This window comes from Erithacus rubecula (genome assembly GCF_903797595.1).
Source record: "Erithacus rubecula genome assembly, chromosome: Z".
NCBI lineage: Eukaryota > Metazoa > Chordata > Aves > Passeriformes > Muscicapidae > Erithacus > Erithacus rubecula.
The window spans coordinates 12,829,957-12,842,333 of NC_136661.1; the positions used below are offsets into that span (position 1 = coordinate 12,829,957).

At 33.2% G+C, this 12,377-nt stretch overlaps 1 protein-coding gene across 3 annotated transcripts in view; it reads left to right on the forward strand.

Moving 5' to 3' along the window:
- The window catches only part of ADAMTS6 (ADAM metallopeptidase with thrombospondin type 1 motif 6), a 140,937-nt gene that overhangs the window by 10,537 nt on the left and 118,023 nt on the right, over positions 1-12,377 (forward strand). For 2 of the 3 annotated variants that reach the window (XM_079330496.1, XM_079330498.1), the window contains 4 exons: positions 3,558-3,726; positions 7,918-8,135; positions 8,659-8,742; positions 9,221-9,366. In XM_079330496.1, coding sequence (XP_079186622.1) covers positions 3,558-3,726; positions 7,918-8,135; positions 8,659-8,742; positions 9,221-9,366 — 617 coding nt within the window. The remainder of the gene's footprint in view (positions 1-3,557; positions 3,727-7,917; positions 8,136-8,658; positions 8,743-9,220; positions 9,367-12,377) is intronic. The other variant, XM_079330497.1, reaches the window with a different exon arrangement.

Consider the following 12,377-nt stretch of genomic DNA (forward strand, 5'->3'; position numbering starts at 1 on the left):
CAGAAATGAAAAAGAAAGCACAGGTATGTGACTCTGGCTTAGCAGCATGAACTTACTTTTTCAGTGCGGAATTATTTGGAAGACTTAATGTTTGCTTCATGTATTCTGAAATACATGTATTTATAAATTACAAATATTTTTCTTAAGAGTTAGCTCCTTTGAAAGCCAATTTTACTCTAAAGAATGCATCTACTTTTATAGATCATAATTTACATTCACTATGGTGTTTTTGACTGTATGTGAAATTATTTTATATCAGTGTCTTTGGGGCTGTCTTTGATACTCATATTTTTTTGCAGTATGACATTAGTATTCAGAAATTTAAGTACAAGCTGTCCCTCTGCTAGTTTTAGGGTTTAAAGTTTTGATTAGATTCCATGATATGCTGTCTCAGGCCAGATCACTATTTTTTTCATCTTTGAGAGCACAATAAGTTAATGCAATCTTTTTCCTCAGTCATAAAATCATGGAGAATAGCCAGCTGTTGACATACTGAACAACACTGACTCGTTTTCAGAAGTTTCCATTACTAGTACTTTACATTAAAAATGGATAAAGCATAAAGCCTAAAAAGATTCAAGGCGTGGAAAAATTGTGAAACTACAGTTTGTGTGGAAAAGGCATGTGCTTACTTGTCCCCCATAATTCAGTTTGCTTTTGCAGCTGATGGATGTCCCCCATCTGAAGGAGGTTAATGCCCTGGCTGGACAGCCTGACAGAAAAAGATTCTTTTTCACAAATTCAGGGGAACTCCATGTGGACTCACAGATTTGTCTGAGCATGTCAAACTGCTGGAACTAGACCTTGTATATGTTAGCATGAGTTGGCAGTCTGTAGTGGGATTGGATAACACAGGACCTCAAACAATCTGTTTTAGATAATAATCTTGGGAATGTTCCTTGTAGTAACATACTTGGTGCATTCAGCTTGTTTCTTATATCCATGGTATTATGTCAAAACCTTTTCTGGTCATTCTTATGTCTTAATGATATTTCTGATGCTTTGGAGCAGAAGTTTAATTTATGAACTGTTAAAATACAATAGAAACACTTAAAATGAAAATGAAAATTAATTAATTTTAATGCTTTAAATGGGCATTATTTCAAATTCCTTTTCGAACTGAAGGTTTTTTTCCCCTCAAATAGTGGATAATAAATAAAAGCCAGAGTTTAGAATGTTGGTTTGGATATAATAGTATATTTCCCACTATGTATTAATCAGGCATTGCTGAATACATAAACAATGCAAGTATCTCTAGCCACATGAACTTTTGAAACTTAGAATATATGCTGGCCATCACCAAGGTACTTTTTATTTGCAGAATTTAGAGTCCTTAAAAATTAGAGATTTCACTGTTGAATCACTGATTTGGGCAAATGAAATCAGCTGGGCCTTGGAGAAATTAGTGATGCTCTCCTCACTGTTTCACTGCTGGTACCTGAAGGAAGTGTGACCACTGTTTTCAGATATTCTTTAGTTATTTGCATGAGCAAATATGCAATTAGTGCTGCACAAGTGTTTGTGGCGTCTGAATTGACTTAGTTCCATTGAGGTAATCTCACCATTTAGGATTATCAGTTTCATTATCTGATATAATTATCTCATTCATGCTTAGACTTGCAAACATGGTTGGACTTAAGTACAGACAGGAAGGACGTATGCTCTGGAGGAATTTGAGTTAGGAACCACTCTGTCTCAGAGACAGTGCCACAGTCTGGATGGTACCTTTGTCTCCTCAGGCTTGGCATGAGGCAGACAGCCTGATGGTGTTGGCCAGAACCACTCTGCAGGACTCTCTTCCTGTGGGAACATAATACCAGAGCTTACAATGGCTCAGGATTCGCTTGAACCCAGATGTCTGACATCCAGACTGGACGCAATCCAAATTGTCAAGGTTCTTTCTGCACATCTGGCAAACTCAGTTACAATTTGGTTTATATTTTCAGTACTATTTAAGCAGCAGTATACCAGTAAATGATTTATTTTCTAGTAAAATCTTAGTCTTCAAGTAACAACAAGGCATTGTAAGGGGAATTTGATACTGGCATCTTCCAGGTGAATTTAGACCCTGATATTACCTTGTGAGTTAAAAATTGAGTCAGTAACGAAAAATACCACTGAAGAGGTATTTTTATTTTTACATTCACAATGTTAGGAATGAGTAATTGAAAGCTTCAGTCTGTTCATACATGTATTTTCACAATGTATAATAGAGTTCTATTTGGAAAACACTTGTTTCTGATGTGTTACATGAGGTTTTTTATTTTGTAAGTTTTATGCTGTTATTTCGGAAGTGAAGAACAGTAGGCATTTTATGTACAAAACAGTAGCAGGATGAGAGTTTTGACCAAGACAAGCTCTGATCTTTGAAAAGAGCTTTATGATTTCTAGAGCCGATATGGAGCAAGTGGTCTTATGGTTGATCATAGAGGCCTTAAAAAAAGATTAATGTGTAGTATTTGTTTTACAGATAAAAGGTGTGGTAGAAATTTGTGATTCATCAAGTCAGGATATGAATGTAGAAGTTCCTGCTTCCAGGCTTCTGTCTGATGAATAACTCTTCCCTGTGTAGAAAGTTTATACATTCAGAACTTTTCTACATATGGTATCAGAATTTTTTTATTTAGCAAACATTGGTGTAGAAGTCTGTCAGGGCTTATGCCCCAATATTTCTGTATCTGAAAAGATCCAAAACCTGGATTTTCTGCTAAAGTTCACTTTTAATTGCTGAAGGTTCAGGAAATTGCATAGTTGGCCTGAAATCTCCCCTTTCTTCCATAAACCACTTCCTGTTTGGAAGAAGCTGAGTTCACAAATGTGAAAGTTATGAGAATAGAATATCTACTATTCTGCACTGAAGTATGAGGGGAAAAAAAATGTTAATTTGTTATGGAGAATGAGGTCTAGTGTACAGTCTGAAATAACTCATTTGCTAGATTTGTGGCAAGAGTTTTTATGGAATAAATGCTTTGTAGACAGTGTAACAAGTTAATATAAATAATTTGATTTCTGTTATTTAGCTCAGATTTGGGACTGTGTCTGGATGTAAAATAAAAAGGGTTTCTTTGAATATGTGCTCTAAAATTAATCCTTCCTGTGTTTGTCTTTGATGAAGCATTTGACTTTTAGCATCTAACAGTGTGGGATTACAGGGGGTTATTGGACTTGCCATTAGAACAAGGCCATTTTGGCTTGGTGTAATTTTTAGTGGATATGAATCATGTACTTTCAGAACATCTCTGTGAAGAGTTATTTGTAATATTCTGAGAAAAACTCTTGCTTTTTTAGCTGCATTTACCAAGAAAAAAGTGAAAATACCTTACAAATAGGACAATTATAGTTTTATTTTTTCTTTTTGTCTTTTAAACTGTATTGTTTATAGGCACCTACTCTGCTCACACTAAAATCAGCAGGGGAGAGCTGGCTCATGCACTGTTTTATATGTTAGCTTCTAGCTGTGGATTTCTTCAGAGAGAATGTATTTTAAAGTTAAGTTTTGTGATAGTAGTTCCATATTGTCTATTGTAAGCTTTTGTTTTCTTATTTGCTTCTTTAAGCATGGAGTCATTGCTACAGAAGAGGATGAGTATTTTATTGAGCCTTTAAGAAATATAACAGAAGATTCTAGTAACTATAGTTACAAGAATGGTCATCCTCATGTTATATACAAAAAATCTACCATGCACCAGCAGCACCTCTATGATCACAGTCACTGTGGAGTCTCAGGTAAACAAGAATGAGTGAAATTCCTTTTAAAAAATTATAACTTGAGATGTATTTTAAGATCTTGCTTGTTTCACATTTAAGATATAGTGGAGAAAGTAGCTATGAGAATCTTCCTTACAGATGATGTAATGTCTTGTTGAATAGCAGTTTTGATTTCTTTTTTTCTGATTCAGAATATAGTGTATTTCAAAAACGAAGACAGCAGGACTAAGTCTTGTTTCATGCCTATGTTGTGTACAGTGGTAGAAATGAGGACAGGCTTCCTCAAAATGTATATAAATGTACTTCATATCCCAACAGGAAAGCATGCTTTAATGACTACATATTACAGCTCAATGTTTAGTATGTGTTCCATCTCATTTGAAGAAACTTGATATGCGATAAATATGTCAGCGTTACTATTATCAACACATTTGGAGCTGAGTCTACATCTTTCTTGTTTATGGAAGTTTACAGTGTTTGGGTACTGTTTTTTTCATCCAGTTGGTTGACACTATTCCATTATAGTAAAATATGTGATTTACATGTGCCTTATGGACAGGATTATGTAGTTTTGATGGAGAGATATTTTCTTTGTAAAGTAGTATAGATATGTACAGATACGTATTCCAAGTACTCTTACATAACCCTTGATTAAACAGAAAAAAAACTAACTTGAAGACAGTGTAGAGTAAATCTAATTTCTTTTAGAGCAAAAAAGTAATTTTTTAACATCCTAGAAAAATGTGCTAACCTTGTTAATTGTTTATATTTCAGCCATAGGTTATTCTTAAAAGTTCAGTCCTAGGCAGTTGTATTCTGTGAGATTCAGTGCATGGGGCAGACTGACAATAACTAATCTTAAAATAAAATTATATCACTGTTCATTGATGTAATTTACTTTAGCTTTTTTTTGAGTTTATAATGTTTAGTGGCACCAGCTGTCTAAATTTACAGTACAGATTGTCTCCAAGATCCCATTCTTGGGCGATAGCTTTTACTTGAGTGCTTCAGTTAATTGTGTTTATGGAATTTTTATGGAAAAAGTCTTCATGTATGTAACTTCTGTTTTCATTTGAGAGCATTATTCAATAGACATGCTTCTAATATTGCAAAACAAGTCTCTTAAACGTTACTGCCTGCTAACTGATTGTAGAATAAGGGTTCCAGTATATGTTCATTTTGCTGTGAGAGCTGTCACTTAAGCCTCTTGAAATAAGTGGAAGGTTTTGAAATGTAGGAATATGCAATTTTCACCATTATTAATATCCCTACAAAAAGAAAGGCTATTGGCCTGTGCTGGATCTTGTCTTCTAGAGTAATGCTTAGAAGCCATTCTCCTCCAAGCCATGAAGCAGAGGCAGCTGCTTTTGTCAGGTTGTGTTCAGTTATTCTGGTGGTATCTATCACATGGATCACAGGTTGATTAAAGCTATACATCTTGCATGCATTTTTTGTAAAGCATGGTATAATATTTAGCATTTATTACTTTGAATAATTGATGGTGCCTTTATTTTAGAAGCTTCTGTGCACTCCCTGAGCTTTCATAGCCCAAAGTTCTTAATTATTGAAGTACTAAAGCACTGCTTTTTACAAGCCTGAGATTATTATGATGGTCATTCATCTCAGTTTCTCCTTTTCCTATTGTTCTGTATCCTATTTCCACTCCATTAAAATGTCTAAAAAAATTTACTCTCTGCCAAGACTGCCAGGTCTTGGTTTTCCAGATGATGTTCTGTTTTACCCTCTTGGGTACTAAAGCCTTTTAAACCCATTTTCTGAGCAGTGTTGCAGCTTTATGTTGAAGGGAAATGGCATACAAAAGATCCTGAAATACTTGAAAACAATAGCTAAAATACGAAGTTAAGTATTATTTTCAGTTTTATATCTTTCACACCCAAGGATTAAAGCCAGGTATTCAGTGATGTTTAGGAAATTTGACTGGTTTTGGAAGTTATAAATAGTTCAGTTTTGTGTTTTAAAATGCAATTGTAACAAAGCTGTAACCTTTTGGCAGTATATGATTTATTTTGTCTGAAGACTGATTTTAGCTTTACCTTCAGAACAGTTTTCCTAGTATTATATGAGGGAAGAATCTGCTTGAGTAACTGGGCCACTATTTCTTGTTTGTCAAGTTTCCCCTGCTGTAACCTAGTTTATTTTGTGCCTGTTCTTCATCAGAGGAATGGTCAGTATTTTGAAGTCCTTTTTGCTTTTGCCTTTTTTACTCTTATATAACTAAATTTAATATTAATGGAATTTAATTTTTTTTTTTAACTTGTGACTATGGTGAAAGAAGATGCAAGTTGCCACATAACTATTTTTGTTAAATAAATTGTAGATCTTTATCTAGAAGCCTAAGCTTCTCATCTGATGAGAATGAGAAATGGATGTTCTTGTGGAGTCTTCTGCAACCTTTGTTTGAAAGATAGTATGAAAATGATCCCAAAATAAACTTTTTTCCTCTGGAAGTTTCATGCTTGAAATCAGAAGTTTTAATATGTTTAGAATAATTTTCATTTTGAGGGAATTAACAAATTAACGTGGAAGCAGTACTGCCTTTCTAGCACTCTAAGAGCATCAGAAACTATCAGCATTTGTTATTTGAAAAAGAATGAATTTTTAGAAAATTTAGTACAATAACTGTCAGAGAAAATTCCAGACATTCCTAAGACATTGTTTAATTAAGATGGAAATCTCTGAACAATTCAAGCACCTTTGAATTTTGTCCAAAAGAGGTGAAAAACAGTAGAAAGCTTAGTAGTCATTACAGAATCCAAACCAGGCTTTGGATTATACTCTGTGCAGGGTTTTTTTAGAGTGGATTATACCCATTGCAGAATGAGGACAATTTTGTTACTGGTGTTTTTATAACTACCAGGTTTATTTAAATATTTTGACTTTTCTAAAATATGTGCCTTTTAGAGCCAATACTGTAGCCTCAAAAATTATGAAACACTGCAACAGTGGGACTGCTGAAGGTTTGTATTCCTGGTTTTGACCTACATACATTCTTTGTGGTGTAGTATTTCTCTTTGAAATCAGTGTGCTTAGCTGACTTGCATAAATCATTGTTTTTTTTATGGGAGGTACTGGTTGTATCTCTACTCTACATCCTTAGCTGACCTTGTTTTAATGGAAGCAATGATGCATCTCAGAAATTCTCACTTGAGCAGTCCTGTTCAGATAGCTGTACATGGATCTATTAATGTTCTTGTGCTCATCTTTAAATACCAAGAATAACTTAGATATTTTGAAATCCTACTTAGATAAAACTGGACTAACAATATGCTTTGCTAAACTTTAGCTTGAGATCTGTGTTGGCTCTTGTGGAAAAGGGATATGTGATACACAATAAAAAAAGCCTAAAAATTGAATCCATCCTTTCCTTCCTTTGAAGGGAAGGATGGATTCGATTTTGGGCTGATGACAGGAATGAAACATTACAAGATGATATTGAATTATATTTTCCCAATAATTATAGCTCTTTGGATTTTTAATAATTTATCTCTTGCACACAATAAATATTATTCTATATTTTTACCTGAAAGAAAAGCAAGAACCAACATATTTGAACTCAAATTGTGTTGAAATAACTATGGCAATTATCCTATGTCAAACCATTTAAAACATTCTATTACAGTTACTTCACAAGGTAGATAAAATATAATCTGGTAACTTTCTGAGGAGAAAATTGATTAATTTTACACATGTAAGCTTAATTGCCTAAAAATTACAGACTTTTGCAGGAGGGAAAAGGCTTTTTCATGTTTTATGAGCATGTTTAATTCCTTAGCAAATTTAGATAACTTTGACATTAATTTTGAATTTTTGGTTTCTAGTATTTTTTTCCCAGATGTTATAGCCGTCATGTTTTTATTCTTAAAATTCTGATATCTTCTTGGTGTTAATTATAACTAATCTTTAATAGTAATATAAATGTGCAAAATGAGATTTATTAAGAGAAGATTGTTGATTTATCATCCTAATTCAAATTTAAGGGGAATAGAGATTATTTGAGCCCAAAGCTGCCTTTCCATTATACAAGTAATATAAAATAATTTAGAAAATAAAGAAATTTAAGTTTTCTTCTCCTCAAGAAAGACTTCTTTGTTAGAAACTTGAAGATGGCAGTCTCAGCATAAACCAGCTGCAATTGAATGAGTTTTACTAGTGACTCTCTCTCAAGTATTTAATTGTTTTGGTTCCTAGCAGACCTCACAAGAAGTGGCAAACCTTGGTGGATGAATGATGCATCTGCTTTTCCAGCTTCACTTCCAGTCAATGAGACACTCAGTGGTCATAGTCGACAGAAGAGATCTGTGAGCCTTGAACGGTTTGTGGAAACGCTGGTAGTAGCAGACAAAATGATGGTGGGATACCATGGTCGCAAAGACATTGAACACTACATTTTGAGTGTAATGAATATTGTAAGTTTCATCCTTCTCTCTGTTTGTATCCATAAGTGTGTGCTGAAATGATGATGGACCTGTCAAGTGCTTAGTTATTGCCATGAATAATGCTTTAATATATCTGCTAGCTTGAAGGAATGAGTAGTTTAAATACCGAAAATCTTAGAATTTTGGGAAAAATGCAGTATTTTTTTCTGTCAAGAAGTATGCTGTGATCACTTTTAAATTGTTTTTAATTTTGAATTCAAATAATTACATTCACATTAGTTCTATTCTCCTTGCGTCAACACTCCAAATGCTCATTGTGCTCGATAAATTATAAAACAAGGTATAAAAAGTTGCAATTGAATATTGTGACTCAAAAGGGTTTTTTTACTGAATGATTGTTTTCTTGGTGAAAAAGTAACTTGTATTTAGATGGCAATTATATGGATTATCATTACAGAACTACACGAGGAAATTGGGTTAATTTTTAACCATTTAGAAAGCAAGTAGTGTTTCTTGTCTGACTTTGTGCCTTTTCTTATTTTCTGGAGGTCAGGTTGCCAAACTTTATCGTGATTCCAGTCTAGGAAACGTTGTGAATATTATAGTGACACGTTTGATTGTCCTCACTGAAGATCAGGTAAGAGCTATTGTGCTAAGCTTTATAGCTGTAAAATACAAATTACATTATTGTATAATATAGAGTTATTTAATTATAGCTTGAAGTGGCTGCCTCTGAGTACAAAATCTATAATATAATTTTTCAAGATGAAGCAGTTCAAAGGAATATTCCTCGCGTGTCATCTCAAAGATATGTATTCTAACTTCAGGTGACTATTATTGCACCTTCGGGATGTCAGTTTTATTTTTAGATCTGTATTTTTTTTTTTTTTCTGTATTGACAAAATTATTATTTAAAGTTGGAGTAGAAAGAATGATAGTTCAGTAATACACAGCTGAACTTGGGGTCAAATTTTACTGAAATAAAATTTGGCAAGAAGATTTTATTCCTAGAAACCACTGCTTCTAATTATAGTCCCATTTTAGTTTTCAAAAGGCTTAACAACTGACCTTAGTAATTTGTTTGGAACATTTCTGGTATGCATGTTGTATTGCAGCCAAACTTGGAGATAAACCACCATGCAGACAAGTCCCTCGATAGCTTCTGTAAGTGGCAGAAATCCATTCTCTCCCACCAAAGTGATGGAAACACCATTCCAGAAAATGGGATTGCCCACCATGATAATGCGGTTCTTATTACTAGGTATGGTCATTATAAATATTGTGTTTATTTTATTTCTTGTAGCTTTCTTCTTCTTAGCATATATATGTCTAGAGGCTAGTTGCAAAGTAATAAATTTGGTAGGTAACCTTAAAGGGAGGAAACTTAATGGATGGCTTGTCTTAAATATATCAAATTATTAAAGTTTAGATTAGGAATTTGGACAAGTAATATCTGCAAATCACTTGCTTCTGCTGTTATTTTCACTTCATAATTGCCAGGAAAAAGTATTATAGTAGAAAAGATGGATCCTATTGAACGTTTTATACTTGAATAATTGGAAAGAATTCACAAGATCGCAGAAAACAAAGCAGAATGAAAAATATTTTGTTAAACATGTAAAGTGTTTTTGTAAAAATTTCAAGCCAGAATTTCAACTAGTGTGATAGTATTTCTCTGAAAACAGGTTCTTGCAGGTTTCAGCAATATAAGACTCTGCTTTGTAGCTGGTTTGATTTATTATGCTTAATTAAGATGGGAACTGACAATTTTAATTAGTAATTTCAAAGCCTGCATATGTGCCCATTTGTTTGCTTTTATTTCACTGTTATTGTGATAAATTCAACATAACCTGCACTGTAATCTTGTGATACTTATGAAGGCATTCATGTCCATCCCTTTGCAGTTTGGGGTAGGCAACTGTACTTTAACAGGAGATATGTCTCACTATTAAGGCCACAATTTTTGTTGTTGTTTTTTTGTTTGTTTGTTTTTAAGTTTTGGTGGGGTTTTTTTGTTTCTTTGTTTTGGGGTTTTTTTTTGGGGGGGGTTGTTTGCTTGGGTTTTGGTTTGGTTTTTTTTTTTTTTTTTTGTTCATGTTTGGGGTTTTTTTGGGTTTTTTTTAAGTAGCAGCAGGTGCAGCAGTTCAAATTTGGACTAGGATCTTTTTATTATGATTTCTGCTTTCCAGGACAAATTCTGTACTGCTTTGTATGTAACCTATTTTGGAATAATTGCATTCACTGCAGAAAAATTGAAATAGTGATTAAAATAATGCATCTTTTATTTAATTTTGCATAAAATTTCTGGAAGCTGCTTTTTTTTTCCTGAGAGAAGTGGTTTTTTCTTGGTTTTGTTTCACATAATGAACAAATCTTTTTATTTTTGAGAGGAAATAGAAGCTAATGAACTACTTGCATTTATTTTGTATTCATATTTCAGATATTATTTTTTTGCATGATCTTAAATACTATATAGTACAAATCACTGATAAAATGCTAGAGTGACACAGCAAGCTTTTAGATTTCAAGAAGCGTAAGAAAAAGATTAAACACTAATACAAATAAATTGAATTAAATGAAAAATAAAATAGTTGCCTTCTAAGGTCTCAATTTTTCACAAAGGCTTTTGTTTATGTTTGGTTTTGTGCATATAAGTAATTCTTTCACTAGGACTTTTGAAGCAGAATCTGTGTTTACAGCTTTGCTATACATGAAACTTTTACTGGTATAATTCAGACAAGTGGAAAAGTATAATCCATGGGTGGTATCATTGTGTCGGTTGAAGCTCCTCAAAATATATGAAGTGTATTGGCAACTCTGTATTTTTACTATTATGGCTGAGTAACCTGGCACTTTTCTTGGTGTTTTTCTGGCACAGTTGTTTTCTTTCACAGCTGTGCTTTAATGTGTTGTATTACTGTATACTCTCTACTGGCTTCCCTGATGTGGTAGGATGTTCCAGTGGGATGTTCCCAGTGCAGTTCTGAATAGTTCTGTGTTTTCAGACAAAAGCTTAAGCCAGTGTTAACTTGCAGGCCTCTAACAGTAAAAGGAGCAAGTTTTGAGACAATTTAAGTAATACCTATTCAAAATTACATTTTTTCATCAAAAGACAATACATACTGAGGACTATTTTTTATTCTTCATTATGAGGGCTATAATTATCTAAGTATGTAGCATGTATATGCTGTCTTTTAAAAGGGATGTAAGAATTTTATACCTTCCTAGTTTTCTTGTAAGATGTTTACATCTCTAAGAGTATACCTGTATTTTAAATCAACAAAGTGCCTCAGTGTTGTGTCTGTAGACTAGCAATACATACCTTTATAAAATTCAGTTATATATACTTTCACAATAAAATGCTTCCATTAATTTTTTTATATAATAATTGTAATTCCTTAAAATAATCTTAAGGGCTGTGCTAATCAATTTGAGTGGATAAATCAAGCTTTTACTGGCACTCCTAGCTGTCCTGGCTGTTACTAATAAAATGAATTTGCTTATGTGAAGAATAGATAATTCTTTTTTGGGTTGGAATGAGTAAAGACAAAATTATGTTCATATATAAACATATAAATCCACTAACTTAAATAATTCTAAATTATTCACTGAAATATTGATATACTTGTTTTCATTCAGTTGTCTTTCTTTCACCTGATGAACCAGACTTAAGGCATTGTGTGTGAAAGAGAAGGACATAGCTATGGCTCTTTAAACTCATAATGTTTTTATGAGAAGTCTTTAATAACCATGTCTATACAAAGGAATTTGAGCATATACTACCAAACATTAGGATACTTTTTAGCCACTCCAATAGCATTTTGAAAGCAGTTTCCTGAATCTGTCCCACTGATGCTGCTCTGCTTTGTACAGAGTAATTACATTTTTATTGACTTTGACACTGGAATCAATTTTTGCTCATTGTGTGTACTTCTATTTTATGGAAAGTAGGAAAGTTTCAGTTCAGCATTATGAATAGTTTTGTGTTGATTAAAACCAGATTTTTCAGTAAGTAATTTGATGTATTTGAAAGTATTACCAAGTCATAGCTAAGCATTTAAATTTGCAACTACAACAGTCTTTATCTGAAATGTGGGGCAAAGGCTTTAAGAAAATGAATCATTATCTTCAACTGTGTAAACGAAGACAGCACTTTAGCTTTTCTTCATTATCTCCTCTATTGTTTTCAAAGATGGCATGGTCTGGTCTGGGAAAAACAGTATTAAGGCTGCACATTCTTTAGGGTTGTCTGCTTGACCAATGCAGACAGAT